Raw genomic sequence first — 15,960 nt, forward strand, 5'->3', positions numbered from 1 at the left:
GTGGGTGAGCAAAATGGAGCTCCCTTAGTTGTTCATTTTGCGCCTGCAGAACGACAGGAAGAGCAAATCTGTCAAAACCTTATCAGACAGACTCTTTTTCAGAGTGAATACTCTGGGCCAGGACAGACTTAGCAAACCTTTCTGAACACTGTCCAGTGAAAATCAGTAACCCTGAGACACTGCCAGGTGACACTGCCAGATTCTCAAGTGCCTTTGGGATCCTCAGAGACTTCAAAGGTTAAGTAATGGGAGGTCCTGAACTGGAGTTCAGAATATATCAAATCCACTGACCAACCAGTGGTGCTGTACTGTGTATGGCTACACCCAAGTCCCAGTTATTCTGGATAAGAGAGAGCTTACATACCCTAAGAAGGGAGAGGGTGATTGCTGGCAGACACTTACTTAAGGGTTGCCCAGGAATGATTCTGTCTGGATTAACCGTCCCACGGAAGTGGCAGAGATCCGTCTCTTACCAAGAGGTAATTTTGCATGTTGAACACTGTAATCAAGAACAAACTCTACAGATTAAACCATCCTGTTTTCTCTTCTTAGCCTGTAAAAATGTTGCCTCTCTGGGTCACTAACAGCCTGCTGCCAACAGTTAAGTGTCTATCGTGGACCAGTGCTGGAGAGTCTGAGATGGGAAAGATGTGACCCTTGCCCTCAGGAACTCATAAGGGGGACAGATAAGAAATTGGTGGTTCTTAGTTGCTCGCTGGGTCGCGGGGCCTCAGAGAATCTGGTAGAAGCTCTGACCCTCCCCTCGAGAGTAATGCACAGACACAGATCTCTCAGGTCACCCCAGAAGCATTGATAGATGCCCCCAAAGCCTATCACAGTGACCCATGGGCCCAAGGTAAGAAATGCTGGTATTTAAAATAGCTGCTGAAACAAAAGTATTAAAGGAGCAAGGGTTCACAGGAGAGCTGGCCTTTGATCTGGGCCTCGAAAGTGCTCTGCAGCGTAGAAGGGCATCCCAAGCAGAGGGAACAAAACCAACAAAGTCCTACAGATTAAAATGCCTACAATTCATTGCCCCCGATGAAGCAGAGCGTGATACCTTGTATACAGAAAGGTCCAGGCCAGGCAGGATGGAAACAGTAGCTGGTACCTGCTGATGTCACCCTCCTTCCTGCAAGGCATCCTCAGCGTCTCAGTCCGCCTCTTCGCCCACACAGTTTGTCCTCTTCACTGTGGCAAAGTTGTGTGGGTAAAATGTGTAAGACTTCTGACCCATCACAGTGGTAAATACATGTCCTTCACATCAGCAAGTTAAAGGGTAAAGCCAAGTCTGTCTTCGCAGGCTTTTCCCAGAACCAGCACACAAGTTGAGGGGAGCCGTGCTTACTATGTGTGCTTCTTGGAGTTCGGTGTGCACCAAACTGCTAACTGAGTGTTTTATCTTTTCCACCAACCTGGACTTAGCACCTGAAACCACTCACTGCTTGTGGTCCGGAAGGTGCCTGACGTGGATGGCTAAATACTGACGCTCAACTGCACGACACAACTCAGAAATAATGACGACTAAGATTTGAGAACAGTAGGTAAACCTGTACTTAAGAGGCAAAAGTCGGCGTGGTTCCCATGTTTGGTCTGTAAGGAGTGGGAAGGGCACGGGTGTGTGTGAAAGACTCAGATTACTAACCACGTGGGGAATATCGCAGTTGCGAGTGACGGGAACAGAACTCAACCTGGCTTAAGCAACTTTCTAAAAAATGAATGTAAATTGGCTCAATAACTAAAATGTCCTGTGGTCTGGTGGCTTCAGGTACACCTGGACCCAGGGCCTCAAAGGACGTCATCAGGGCTCAGTGGCTTCCTCAAGTCTGCTTTTTTCTACTCTCAAGCAGTTTGTCTTCTCACAGAGACACCAATTTAGTAACCCCAGTGAAAAGCACCCCTTTCTGGAAAAATTCCAGTAAAAGTCAGGATAATTGACCTGATTTGGGTCTTGTGCAAATTCCAGGAAATGTTTAGCCCCACCTGGACTGCAAGGACTGAAGGTGGGGCTGGGGTGATTCCCTAAAGGAAAACGGGGATGCCGTCGTCCTGGTGGGTTCCAGGAATAAAAATCAATCATGTTCTATGCTTTAATCACCCAAACTGAGTGGAATGTTCCCAAAAGGAGGTACTGCCCTGTCCTAGTAGGACATGAAGTCTGCAAATATTTCCTGGATTTCTACAGTCTGCCCAGGGCCATGCTAGGTATTTTCAGATCTTTCTACTGGCTCAAAAGGACATTCATTGACCATCTGCCAGACTCTGTGCATGTGAGCAAGACCTTAAAAGCTCAGACTGTGTGTCACATGTTGTGGCAGGGACGATCCTACAGAGGCTGTGGGAATGTCCTGTAGGTCCTCCAACCAGCCTGGGAGGTCAGGAGACGCGTTCCAGCAGAAGGACTCAACCCATCTCAAGACCAGTTATAAGGAAATATATACAGAGCCAGGGAAATAGAAGGAAAGATTATCCCAGGAAGAGGGGACAGCATATGCAAGGTCCCAAAAGCGGGGGCTGTCTTCATGAAACCAGAACAAGACCCGCATGATCCGCAAGTGCAGAGAATAAAAAGGTGTGATGAGCACTGGGCTACTTTAAGTGAGTGAACAGCATGGTGTGTGAAGTATAGTTCAACAAAGCTGCTTAAAAAAAAGACATGAGGCAGAAGCAGGGCCAGATGGCAGAGAGTTTGTCAGTCACCCTGCAGATGTGAATGTGATCGTGATCCTGATGTGGCTTTGGGATCCTTCGGGAGGGACTGATGGAAGGGATTTGCTGCTGGGCAGGGAGAGGGATGGGGTGGAAGTGGGTGTGGAGAGTTAGGGTGAGAGTCAAACGGCAGTGAGGTCGGAGCGGGGTGGAGTTGAGGCCTTGATATGACCAGCTCCTGCCCTCTTGCTCTGACTCAGTGTGTGGCTTTGCATAAGACACTTCCCTCTCTGGGCCCCAGTCTCCCCATCTGCCAGAAGGAGATCATCTGGTGCAGCCTCTTTGGAAAACAGTCTGGCAGTTCCTCAGAAAGTTAAATGAAGTTTCCATATAATCCAGCATTTCCACTCCTGCATAGATATCTCAAGAGAGCCGAGAACCTGTCCGCACAAAAACTGGTGCATGATTGTTCACTTTTTCATAATAGCCACCAAGTGGAAGCAACCCAAATGTCCATCAACTGAAGAATGGATATATAATATGGTACATCCATACAAGGGAATAGTATTCAGTAATTAAAAAGAATGAGGTTCTGATATAATGGATGATATGATGAGCTGTGAAACACACTAATGAAGAAGCCAATCACAAAAGATCACATGTACGATCCTGTTTTTTTGTGAACTGTCCAGAACAGGCAAGTCCATAGGGTTAAAAGATAGATTAGTGGTTGCCAGGGCTTGAGGGGAGCAAAGTAGGGAGTACAGGCTACTGGGTACAGGTTTCTTTTTGGGGTAATAAAAATGTTCTAAAATTATGGTCATAGTTGCACAAACTTCTTGAATATACTAAAAACCACTGAATAGTACACCTCAAATAGGTGAATTTTAAGGTATGTGAATTACATCTCATTTTAAAACTGTTAAGGGGGAAAGGAGATCATAAGCCCTTGGCAGCTGATATCAAGATCTCTCATGGTCATGGCTACAAGAGGCCCTTGTAGACTGTTCAGCCTGCAGAAGGAGGGCATCAAGGAGACATCTGTGACGGCAGGTGCAGAGGGGTGTCAGGGGTCCACCCGCCAGCATGTCCCTGAGTGACTCACGTACTCTGATCCCCCAGTCCTGCCACCCCTCCTGCTGACCCTGCTCTCACTCTGGTCCCACCTCCCTGTCTCCCAGGCTCTGGGGCAGCCTGGGAAGATCAGCGGGGCCCAAAAACCTGATTTCTGTATCCGGGCGCCTCCAAAATGAGTGAGTACCCGATACGTAAAATGTTTTATTTCTGCAGTCAGCTCACAAAATGCACAGCCAGCTCTGTGCAACTTTTCTTTTCTCCCATTTCTTTAGGAATTTCGTTTTCAGTTAAATTTTTTTATTATGGAAAATTTCAACCACACACAAGAGTGGAGAGGCGAGCATAAAGATGTACCCAGCTCCCTGCATTGATAATAAATAATTATCTCATACATCTTCCAAACCTACTTTTTTTCTGGAACGTTTTCAAAGTAAATCTCAGATACAGTATCATTTCACGCATAAATATTTTAGTAAATAGCTCTAACAGATAAGGAATTTATAAAAGATAATCCACAATGCCATTATTCCCCTAGTCCAGACATGTTTATTGTTTAGTATATTCAAAGGTCCGATCCATGTTCAAATTACCCCAATTATCTTAAACTGCCTTTGTACAGTTGGTTTGTTTGAATGAGGATCTCAACAAGGCCCCCACATGACATGTGACTGCCATGTCTCTGAAGTCTTTTTTATAACAATTTCTCCTCCTGTTTTTTTTCCAAGCCATTTATTTATTGAAGATAATTTGTATCTTAAGACTTAAGAGACATAGTGTGTATTTATTGTAGAATTCTGTGAGTCTTTTTGAAAATATTCTTATCTGGATGGGAAACCAAACCATCAGATTGTTTTTCACTTCAAGGAAAGATTAAGAGGAATGAATTAGTGACGGATGCATAGAAAATTAAACAACAACAATAAAAAAAAAAAATCAAGCAACACTTACCCCAGGGAAAACAGAACGTCTAGCAAAGGAAATACAATCACAGTACACTCCTGACTGAGCTGGAGTAATCTGTTTCATAGTTCCAGCACAGTAAATGCAGAATGATTATGTAAACAAAAGCAGCACAGAAAAATGTGGAAGGTGAGTGACTTAAGAGCTAAATCTTCACGTTCCTTTGTAGTAGTCAATAGGGAAAATCTGAAACTGAAAAAATGAAAAATTAACATCAGCAATGTAAGTCTGATGCTTAGAAAACAGATATAAAAACCAGAAGAAATAATCAGAAATACCAGACGAAGTTGAAAGGAATTGGGAGAGAGAGGGAATGGAATAAGGAACAGTTGATTTGATGTTAGGTACCAGATTTTCAGACTTATTCACACACACACACACACAATTCGTCTTTTCAAAAAAAGATTAGGTTCACTTAACTGGTATCTCTGGAGGCTAAAATCTGAGAAAGAATGAGTCAAGCCTCCAGGAACCCTTGAGGCCCAATTTGGCCAGTTCAGTGGAGGAGTCTAACTGTGTATGCACTCAGAGTTAGGGCAGTGAGCAGAGCACAGAGAAGGTTCGCCTGGCCCAGCCATCTCCCCCCTGTTCCGCCTTTTGTTTCTCTGCTCACGCCTGCCAGAGATCTCAGTTGGAGGCCTATTTTCAGACTCAAACTCCTAACATAGCAGGGGCTACCTGGAAGGCCTGGGGTTTTCATCTCCCTCTACCCCTCTCTGAGATTCTTCCAGAGGGGTGAGGTGGTGTCGTTGCTGTTAAGAGCACTGGCTCTTACAGCTTGTCGTCTTGTTTGCTGTGTGACCTTGAACAAATTACTTAACCTCTCTGAGCTTGAGCATGCTGGCTATAAAATGGAGAGCAAAATAATACACAGAACTGCTGTGAGGACTTAAAAAGAATAACTCGTGTAAGGTGTGTAGCATAGCTCCTGGCAGACTAAGCACTTGGTAAACGGAACTGCTGGCCACACCCCATATGCCTGGAGTCACCCCCCTACTCATCCTCGCTGTCCCAGAGTCTCCAGGATGATGCTAGGAGCTCCTTTTAGAGCCAGGATACTCTTCACCTATACCTGCCACTCCACGTTCCCCACTTACATTCACCTCCACCCCCAGCCATTCTCCTATTTCCATTGGATCAGCTTTCATCTTGGCCTCTGGACAAAGGGATCATAATCTCTCTTGCCTTTGTCTGGAATCTCAAAACCCATACCAGTCCGTGCTTTGGAGACACAATGGGATTGGAGCTCCTGGCTCCAAAAAGGGCAGCCAGGGAGCAGCCAGATGATCCTGAGTGAACTGAAGGGCTTGGGTGCTGTCAGGCCAGTGAGACTCTGCAGGGGCATGGATGAGTGGTCCCAGCACACACACCCTGCCCTCCTCAGGGGAACTGCCCAAGGGAACCTAACCAGCTCCCAGCCTGCAGAGAGATTTAGGCATCTCCAAAGGAGACTCATCAGACAGTTCAGAGGAGGCTCTAAGAGGAGGGACCTGGACCCCTCAACTTCTGTAGTGGGCCCCCAGAACTGCCCTCCCACCATGACTGCCCACAGGGGAAAAGTGTAGGTCCTTCAAAGGAAATTAAGACATTGTCAGGAAGAGGGATGTTGGACAATACTAAAAATGCCAATTATCTATTATATAGAGAACCAGGATCCAGGTAACTTCCCACAAGATCAGAACAACTGGCTAGACTTAACAAGATAAAATAAGCAGCAAACAAATGTGGAATCCTACAGTGAGGCTCAAGAAACCAACATCACTCAAAGAGATGGGGAAGACCCAGTTGGGCAATAAAGTGATGTGGCTGACAGAAACATGACTTCAGTGTGAGGTCATATTAATAGAGGAGTGGGATCTGGAAAGGGGAGGTGAAAGTTCAGCCTTATTCTCAACTAGGTGCAGTTCCAAGAGTCCCACTTTAAAGAGAACATTGTTGACCTGGTAAAAATCAAAGAAAGGAGAGATGTCACAATGGTGAGAACCCAGAATCCTGTCCTTCAAGGAAAGGCTAAAAGAACTGGGAACATTTGATCTAGAGGGAGAAAATTCTAGAGAAATGAGATGCCTGTACAATCCTGAAGGGGTTCCCACAAGAAAAAAAGTAAAGCTGGTCAGATGACATGGTGAAATGGAAAAAGCCTGAATTTCTCCCAGTCTTAGAAAAGCTAAATTCAGGCTCCACCATTTACCAGCTACGAGGGACTGAACACCCTTCAAACTGGAACATGTCAGACACAACTAAGGGCTGAATATTGGTTTTCTGTGAGAGCCACAGGTGGGAAAACACTGGGAGGGAGATTTCAGCTCAATTCTAGGCAGGATTTTCTTTCTTTTTAGAATAATATTTGTCATTCTTATCTCTAATCACAAAAGAAATACATGGTAGTATAAAATATTGGTAAACAGAAAAGCAAAATTAGATAAAGATCACATCAACCACTATTTACCTTCTAATATTTAAGGATAAGACAGATAGATAGACAGACAGATACTAACAAAAATGGGATCATACAAATAATTATCTGAGAGAATTTAGAATATCAGCAAGTAAAAATGCATATATCAGTATGTAAAGATATTTATTGCAGTACTGTTTCTAGGGAAAATTAAAGGCTAAAAAAAGGCTGTCAACCACCTGATTACTCATTGGTAGGGGAATGTTGGGAGGGTTTGAGAAACTGATAGAACACCCACATCATGCAATACTGTGCAGCTGGTTGAAAGAAAGGGTGGGGCTAGTACGCATAGCCTTAAAAATGTTTCCAACATATGTCTGCGTAAGGCAAAACAAAGTTACGGAATATTAGGCACAGTATGATCCCATTTTGTAAAATGCATGCACATATATATTTTTATAGGATGCAAAGGAAACAGTATTAAAAGAGGGTACATCTGGGTTGCAGAGTCAGAGAGGCCAAGGATAAGACAGTTCACGTGTGCTTTGAATACTTCCATGTTGCTTGAATTGGGACAATCCATTTATATTATTTTTATAATTCAAATGAGTGAAATTTAAATAAACAATCTACACTGAACATGTCTCCGTGCCAATAAAGATTTTACATTCTATTTAATAACCAAATGTATTCCTAGTGGGCATTTCTCTTAATGCATTGAAATGAATGGGGGATATTTAGTACATCGGGAGCTGTCCAAAGAGGGAGCAGGAGCATTTTGACAGACACACCCAAAAATGTGCAGACCCAGAGTCCTAACCGTGCCTCAGGTAGGAGATTATCTGAAAGGTACACTAGTGCATGTGCACAACAAATGTCTAGGCAGGAATGTCCCTGCTTCATTATTCCTGCTAGCAAAAGGCTAGGAACAACATACATGTCCCACCCCGGGAACTGGATAAATAAAAATGTCAGGCTGACCATATGCGGCAGTCTCCAATAGTGAATGCAAGAAATGAGATGGATCTGTAGAAACATACATGGAAAGTGTGCAGGATATACTGCAAAGTGAAGGGGGAAAAGGCAAGTTACAATATGAGCAATATGTAGTGTGATCTCATTTCCATTTAAAATATACATGTGACTGTGCCTTGAAAAAACTGAAGGATACACGTCAAGCTGTAGGTTGGGTTAACCTGTAGATCGTATGTAGCCTGTATGTATCCCTATAAGGAGATAGGTCTAGAGATGCAAAGGAAGTGAGCTCGCCATCCCAGGAGGCGTCCCAGAGACTGGCTGCCCCTTTGCAGGGATGCTGCGGAAGTGATTTCCACATCGCTTGGAGGTGACCTCGGTCCTCTTCTTGGCCCTGAGAATCTGAGAGAGGAGAGGTCAGGACTGGGAGAAAAATCCACCCCTAAGGGGAAAGGGTTAACCGGGGATGGCGCTCCTGTGGGCGGGCTCCGGGATCGCGATCGGCAGCGCCGGGCTCTGTTAGCCAAGTCTGAGCATCTCGGAGGATGCGGCGCGGCGAGCGGCCTCAGGGACGCGCGCAAGGTGAACGTGGGGGCTGCCTGCCGGCGCGGAGCCCAGGTGAGGAGCTGGACTAGGGAGGAGGCGATGGCGGGGTCCCAGGCAGGGGGCATGGCCTGCAGCCCCCCTCTCAGGCGCGAGCTGCTGGGCCTGCACGAGCGCCCACCCCCACCGGGGACACTGCGGGAAGGCGCGGAGCCAGGGGAGGGATGGAGAAGGAGAGGTAACCTGAGATGGACCAGCTCCTGGAGGCTGCCTTGCGGCGGCCCTCACCCTAGTCCCTGGGGGCAGGGGAACCACTTCCCCCTACCAACCAAAAAATATATCTCTTCAGCAGCTGGAACCCAGGGCTGGGCAGCCCCCTCCTAGTCCAGAGATGACTACATCTCTTGGATTGGGGGTGGTGAGCAGATGGTATATGCTTACCATTGAAGTCTCCTCCTCTGCAAAGCTTTCCGACGCCCCGTGTAAAATGAGCCACTGCGGGTTTCACAGCCCCTAGTATGGCCACTCGCCGGCTGTGTGACCTTGGGCGAGTTACTCAACCTCTCTGAACCTCATTTTTTTTCTCCTGTGAAACGGGTGTAGCCACAGCCGCTTGTATTGGGAAGAGTGCATGAAATCCAGGACATGTAGCTAAGCTTAGCACAGGCGTCTAACTGGGTAAGAGCTCACACAAGAGTACTATTATTAACCAGGACCTGTGTTAGTGGCCTTTCAGTCCTGCTCCCTCAGCTCACTCTGACTCCTGACACTGGAACGGAGACTTCTCTTTCGGTCCCCAGCACCTAGCCTGGGTCAGGAGCAGAGCAAGGGGCTTGGTGAATGTTTGAGAAACGAACAAACAAGACAGAGTCTAAAGCTCAGTTTGGAGGATAGGTTTAAGGGGGTCTCTAAACCCCCTGAAATTATCCACAAGCTCTGTTGGGCCTAGGCATTTCCCTGGGGAGAGTGCCTGGAGTTTTCTTCAGCTTCTCGAGGTGTCTGCGAGCCACCAAGGATTAGGAAGCAGGGAGCTTTGAGCACACCTGCTTCCCAGAGGGAAGGAACAGGCACTAAACATACCCGGGCACTGGGTCTCATAGCCGCTATCCCCCCTCTCCTGGCCGGGGGTCCCTTCCTGCCTCCCCAGACTATCCACCTGGGGATCATGCACCTGGAGGCAAGAAATAAGAGATGCAGCCCTCGAGAAGCCCCAGGCCGGTGGGGGAGACAGGAGATGATCACCCTGTGAGACCAGGGTGACGGGAAGGGGTGGAGGGGGTGTCAGGGAAAGAAATACCCAAGCTGAAACAAGCCACCGTCCTAGCTTACCTGATTTCTGCACCGGCCTCTCTCCCCCTTTTAAAACACTTAGCAGATCTGGTCACTCCCATGCTTAACATCTCCACTGGATTCCTGGGACACTTTTAGAATAAAACCCAGGTGCCTTTTCTCAGCTTTGAGAAGGCACCTCCCCCCTGGTTTCATCTCCCCATGCTCTCTCCTCCTGCATTTGCTGTGCTCTTCATTCCTGCTGAAGGGCCTTTCTGTTCCCTCCTCCAAATGCTTTTTCCTGATATCATCACGTGGCTGACTCCTTCCCATTCAACGTTTAGCTGAAAGTCACCTGAGAGGGGCTTTCTCGCACCCCTGAGTAAAGTAGGCCCCCATCCCTCTCTCTCTTAACCCCGTTTTATGTTCACCATAGCTCGCTTTATTTACAAGTATTGATCGTCTGTTTCCTACCTACAATGCCAGCTCCCTGAGGGCAGGTAACTTGTCAGTCTTGTTCACTGTTTTATCCCAAGGCTCAGCAAACAGTATGTGCTCAAATTATTTGTTGAAAGAGTTAAGGGGGCTGGTGGCAAAAAAAAGATTTCTGGCCAAAGGGAAAAGTAAAAGGGCTTTAATGCTTATTAAGTTCCTATTACAGGCCTGGCCCATGTGTTGTGTTATGTAAGTCTTAGAAGAACCCTTCTGAGTTAGGTACGATTTTTAAACCCATTTTACTGATGGGAAAACCATGATGCAGAGGGTAAAGTAACTCACCCAGGAAATGATGAAGCTGGGATTCAAACCCAGGTCTCTCCTCAAAGGCAAGGGCATATTCTTCTCCCTCTCTACCTCTCTGATGTTTGAGCAGGGCCTTCAAGAAGAAGATTTAAAAAAAAACAAACTAGGATTTCAGCAAGTGCAGGTGAAGGGAGAGGCATTCCAGCCTACGGGAACAGCAGGAGTAAAGGCCTGGGGCATCAGACAGTGCAGTGGGTGTTGAGGGATATGTGAGCAGCCTGATGTGGCCCTAGAAGGCCAGGGGAGGAGCTGATACTCTCTCCTGAGGGCAGTCGGGAGCCATTGAACATTTGCCAGCAGAGCAGGGCAAGTGGCGTGACCACAGATGCAGTTTTAAAAGGTCACTCTGGGCAGCATAAAGAGGTTGGACAGGAAGGGGTGGGCAGGGGGTAAGGGCTGCTCCTTTCTTTCCCACCAGCCCCCTTGGGGCAGCCATGGGAGGCCCAACCCTCATGTGCCATCCCCCTCTCCTTTTCTTTTCTTTTTTTTTTTTTTTTTTTGTTTATTTTGGGAGGAATTTTTAGGGTGGTGGTAATTAGGTTTAATTTATTTTTTTAATGGAGGTACTGGAGACTGAACCCAGGACCCTGTGCATGCTAAGCATGCACACTACCACTGAGCTCTACCCTCTCCCACCCTCTCCTTTTTTTTTTAGGCTCATCCAGTGAAGACTGGAAGCTGAGGGCTCTAGGCCCAGGCATCAGAGTGGACCATGGCCCACAGCCCGTGGGGCCGTGTGTGTGGCTTCCAGCTGCTCTTGCTGCTGCTGTCCCTGGGGTCTGGCCCTGCCCTGGGCCGGGGCCTTCCTCGGCCACTTGAGGACTCGGAACCACATCTGATCCCAGGAGCCCACCCCAAGGGCCCTCTTGGCACAGAGCCCCAGGCCTTCGACTTCCTCTGGGAGGAGCCCAGAGACAAGAACCCCGGGGACTCCAGTGTCTCCCAGGTCCTTGCTGAGGAAGTGCCTGAGAGGCGCGTAGACTCCTTCGGCCTAGCCCTGCATGGACCTAAAGCAGCCCATGGGGTTCAGAGAGAAGGACTCCCGGTAACTGATGACCTCCAGGTGGCTCGAGGGCCAAGTTCTCAGGGTTGGACAGGACGTCCTGAACCACAGGAGCCTATGGAGCAAGAAGCACCTGTCCCCTATCCAGTGGACGCCCCCCATGTCACTTTGATCCCCACAACTTCCACGCTCCAACCTGGGATGGCCACGGTTCCCCCCACCCCCGGGGAGCCTGGAGGCCAAGTGGGACAGCGGCCATCTGGAGATGAGAGTCTGGTGGTGGCCAAAGACAAGACAAGGGTCTCAGAGACATCCCCCTGGGAACACAAGGGTCCTCCCCACACGCTTGCGCCCCACCTGGGCACTACTGTGAGGCCAGTGCTGGAAGGACAGGGCCAGGGTGAGGAGGACGTCCAGGAGACAGCTCACAGCCCTCTCACCACCCAGCAGGATCCAGCAGCCCCTGATGTTGGCTCAGTATCCCCAGCTGAGGGGGCATCCTCTCAGGAGCCTGGGTCCCAGCCAGACCTGGCATTGGCCAGAAGCCTTCCTCCTGCTGACGAATTGCCCTTGGAGCTCCCCAAGAAGGCTGGAGATGGGGAGACCTGGGAAGTCAGTTCTCCAAGTCCCTCACCCAAACTGGCTGATCTCCCTGATGTCAGGGGCTCACCGGGACCCCAGCACTCAGGTCCTCCAGCCACAGAAACTCCTGATGCACAGCTCAAGCCAGGTGGGTATCAAAGTTAGGGTGCTGAGCAGGGCTGGGGGGGCAGTGTTCCAGGGCAGCCAGATGCCCCAGTTTCCACGTGACCTCTGGTCCCTCTTGGTTCCGCTTTCCTCATTCTGGCAAATGAGGGTGATTGTGCCTCCCTCCTGGGGGATGAGATTTTGGGGAACGCTGGGAAGTCAGGCAAAGTGATGACTGCTTTTGTTATTTCAGAGATAGCAGCAGTGAATGGAGCAGACCCCATCTCCCCCCAGCGGGTGAGAGGAGCAGTGGAGGCCCCAGGTACCCCCAAGTCCCTCATCCCTGGCCCCTCCGACCCTGGCCCAACTACAAACCGAACAGAGAGCCCTGTGGGAGCCCTGAAGCCAGGTGAGGGCACGGCTGGGGGTTTGGGGAGAGCGGGTACTCTGTCTATTAACTAGGAACCTGTGTGAGGTATATACGGGGGGTGGGGTGGGGAGTGAATAGGGACAAACACCTCCTTAAAGGAACTGGTAAAGAATGCCTTCAAACAACTTAGGATAATAAACTAATACTCACTGGATACTCCAGGAGAATTCATTTGCACTCTGGGGGCTAGAAAATTCTTAAACGTAACAGGTGTATTTAGCACAGTGATTCTCCAACTCCTACAAGTCACTGGAGGAGTTTTTAAACAATTCCAATGCCCAGGCCCAGGCCCAGGGGATTCTGATTTGAGTTGATCTCCAGGTGATTCTAATATGCAGCCCCTGTTGAGAACTGTGGGAATGTTAATAAGAATAATAGCTCCCATCCGTTTAACACTTACTGGGTGTTGGGCACTAAGCTATACATTTACTCTCACCACAACCCCATGAGGGAGGTGGTGTTACCACCCGCATTTTACAGATGTGCTTGGAAAAGTTAAACAACTTGTTCACCACACCAGAGAATGATGGAAAATCTAAAGCACTTCTCAAAGGGCTATTTTAATATTGTTATTATTGCAGATGAAGCCGAGGAGTGGCCTGGGCGCCCCCAAAGCCATCCCCCAGCACCCCCTGTCCAGGCCCCCTCGACGTCACGCCGGGGCCTCATTCGGGTCACCACGCAGCGCGCCCTGGGCCAGCCACCCCCTCCAGAGCCCTCAGCCAGCTCCATGGCATCAGCCCCAGCCTCCAGCCCCCCGGCCAACGCCACCGCACCACCCCTGCGCTGGGGTCCTCTGCGGCGGGTGCTGAGCTTTTCCTGGGAGCTGCATGTCTACGGGGTGGGGGTGCTTTTCCTGCTGCCCGCGTTGCTGGCACTGGCCTCGCTGGCAGCCGCCCCTGCGGGGCCCCGGCTGGCACTGGTGGCGGCGGTGCTGGTGCTGGTGGCGTCAGGGCTGAGATCCGCCTACATGCTCACCGACCCGTATGGCTCGCAGGCACGGCTGGGTTTACGCGCCGGCCTGGTGCTGTACAATCTGCCCTTCCCCTTGCTACTCACTGCGCTGGCGGCCCTGACCCTGCTCGGCCTGGGCGCGGGGCTGCCACAGCAGCTGCAGAACCCGCTCCTCCTGGGAGCGCTGGCGTTGGTGCACGGCGTGGGGCTGCTCGCTACAGACCTGCTGTCGGTGAGGCCTGCGCTCAACCTCCTGGCTCAGGGCTTATCGTGCGCCTGGGGCGCGGCCGTGGCTCTGGGCACGCTCTGCCTGTGCCGTCGCCGCCTGCTGGACGGGCCGAGGGGCTGGGATGCTAGCCCGGGCCCGAGGCTGCTGGCCGTGGCGGGCGCGCTGGGGCTGCTGGCCAGCGGCTTGCAGCTGGCGGCCGCGCTCTGGCTGTACCCGGGCCCGGGCCGGGTGGGCCGCTTCTCGTGGGCCTGGTGGGGCGTCCACTTTTGGCTGCGCCTGCTGGAGCTGACGTGGGCGCTCACCCTGGGGCTGGCCGCTGTGGCCGCCGCGCGGCCCAGGCCGCCCACGGAGCACGCTTGCTGGGCTAAGCTCCTGCGCCTGGCGTGCCCCACGCCCTCGGGCAAGACCGAGGTGCCTGAGCGGCCCAACAACTGCTATGCGGGGCCCAGTGGCGTCGGCGCAGGTACCTTGGACATCAGTAAGAGCCTCATCCGCAACCCAGCGGAGGGTGGGCCGCCGGCCACGCCCAGTTCAGGCGCCTGGGGTTCCTCTGCGTCGCTGGGCCGCGGTCCCCAGGGTGGTCCGGAGCTGTCCCGCAGCAGCGTGGGGCCGGCGCCGTCGATGAGCGAGCTGGACCTGCGGCCGCCATCACCCATCAACCTGAGCCGCAGCATTGACGCCGCGCTCTTCCGAGAGCACCTGGTGCGCGATAGCGTCTTCCGGCGCTGCGGCCTGGCCTCCCCGCCGCCCGGGGGCGCGCTGCGGCCACGCCGAGGCAGCCACCCCGACGCCGAGCTCGACGGCTCGGGCTCTTCCCTCCTGCGCGGCCGCTGCCGGTCGCTCAGCGACGTGCGCATGCGCGGGCCGGTCCCCCAACATGTGGTGGACGAGCCTGACCCGGCGGCTTCTGGCAGCTCCGCGGACAGCTTCTCCCGGGGTTCACTCAAGATCAGCTGGAACCCGTGGCGCCACGGGCTGTCGTCGGTGGACAGTCTGCCCCTGGACGAGCTGCCCAGCACGGTGCAGCTACTGTCTTCCCCAGCTCCTGCCCCTGCTCCTGCCCGGCCTGGGGAGCCGCAGAGTAGGGTCCAGCCTCCCTGCAAGCCCGGGGACTCCCGCAGCGCCTCCAGTGACACCATCGAACTCTGAGGGGGTCCAGAAACTCAGGACCAGGGCCCCCGCCTCGATGGCCCTACACGGGCATGACCAACCGGGACAGTTGAATATTTGCAAAACATTCCGGGAGTATTCCTGGGCCTCCACCTGATTGCAGCCTCCGGAGACAAGCCTGGGTGAACTCACCCCTTGATTTTTGTTTTTTTAAATATCTCTATTTTTTTTCCAGTATTTTGCACAGAGGCCGTGACTTAAGCGGAATACAGGGTGGACGTGCACGGACTGGAGAATGGAAAATGGGGTCCAGGTGCCCCAAATATCCCCCCACCTCCCGACTCCTCAGTGGAGATGAGGCTTGCTTGTCCAGACTGTTCTTTGTGCCAAAGAAATAAACCTTACGACTTCGCTCATGCCTCCCTCTGGCCACGCAGGATCCTGTTCAGAGGAGAGGTAGCAGGGCCCACATCCCAGTAACTGCAGGTCCTGTGTTTACTGTGGAGGGGAGGGCTTGCAGAGTAAATGGCGCTGGACCCTTGCAGGCTTTAGAAATAATGGCTCCCAATATTTTATGGAACATCTATCTGCTGTACACTGTCTTCAGCTCTTCACATTTGTCACCTTACTTAATTCTCACATTAAGCCTGAGTGGAAAGTATTTTCGTGTCCATTATAGATGAGAAGAGTGGATGAAAGCCATTTGTCCAGGGTCCTTTGGCAAATGAGAGCTGGTACTAAACCGAGAAAGTTCCACTCCTAAGCCTGGTCCCTCCATCCCCCTTTCTCCTAACACCCCTTCATGGTCAAGCCTTTCCTCTGTCCTCCATGGGGGTAGCCCTCAATTTCCCAGGGTTTTAAAAAACTTCCCCAAG

The 15,960-nt window shown here is 51.0% G+C and overlaps 1 protein-coding gene and 1 long non-coding RNA gene across 9 annotated transcripts in view; one reads left to right on the forward strand and one right to left on the reverse strand.

Moving 5' to 3' along the window:
- LOC123616289 (uncharacterized) overlaps nt 1–14,579 on the reverse strand; it is a 15,633-nt gene extending 1,054 nt beyond the window's left edge. Inside the window, exons 1-3 of one of the 7 annotated variants that reach the window (XR_012499848.1) lie at nt 14,443–14,579; nt 10,649–10,745; nt 403–10,023 (exon numbers count right to left, since the gene is read on the reverse strand). This is a non-coding gene — a long non-coding RNA (uncharacterized LOC123616289). Of the gene's footprint in view, nt 1–402; nt 11,404–13,851; nt 13,991–14,442 lie in introns of those variants that run through there. The other 6 variants (XR_012499846.1, XR_012499847.1, XR_006724272.2 and 3 more) reach the window with 6 other exon arrangements.
- On the forward strand, nt 8,590–15,501 carry PRRT3 (proline rich transmembrane protein 3). Of its 2 annotated transcripts, XM_074344361.1 has the most exons (4): nt 8,590–8,677; nt 11,328–12,405; nt 12,616–12,771; nt 13,374–15,501. In XM_074344361.1, exons 2-4 carry the CDS (start codon nt 11,385–11,387, stop codon nt 15,122–15,124), a joined length of 2,928 nt encoding a protein of 975 aa, XP_074200462.1. In that variant the 5' UTR covers nt 8,590–8,677; nt 11,328–11,384; the 3' UTR covers nt 15,125–15,501. The 2 variants fall into 2 exon arrangements, with proteins under 2 accessions (XP_074200462.1, XP_074200461.1); XM_074344360.1 differs by lacking the exon at nt 8,590–8,677 and having other exon boundaries at nt 11,266–12,405.
- The last annotated feature ends 459 nt before the right edge of the window (nt 15,502–15,960 follow it).

This window comes from Camelus bactrianus, chromosome 17 (assembly GCF_048773025.1).
Source record: "Camelus bactrianus isolate YW-2024 breed Bactrian camel chromosome 17, ASM4877302v1, whole genome shotgun sequence".
Lineage (NCBI taxonomy): Eukaryota > Metazoa > Chordata > Mammalia > Artiodactyla > Camelidae > Camelus > Camelus bactrianus.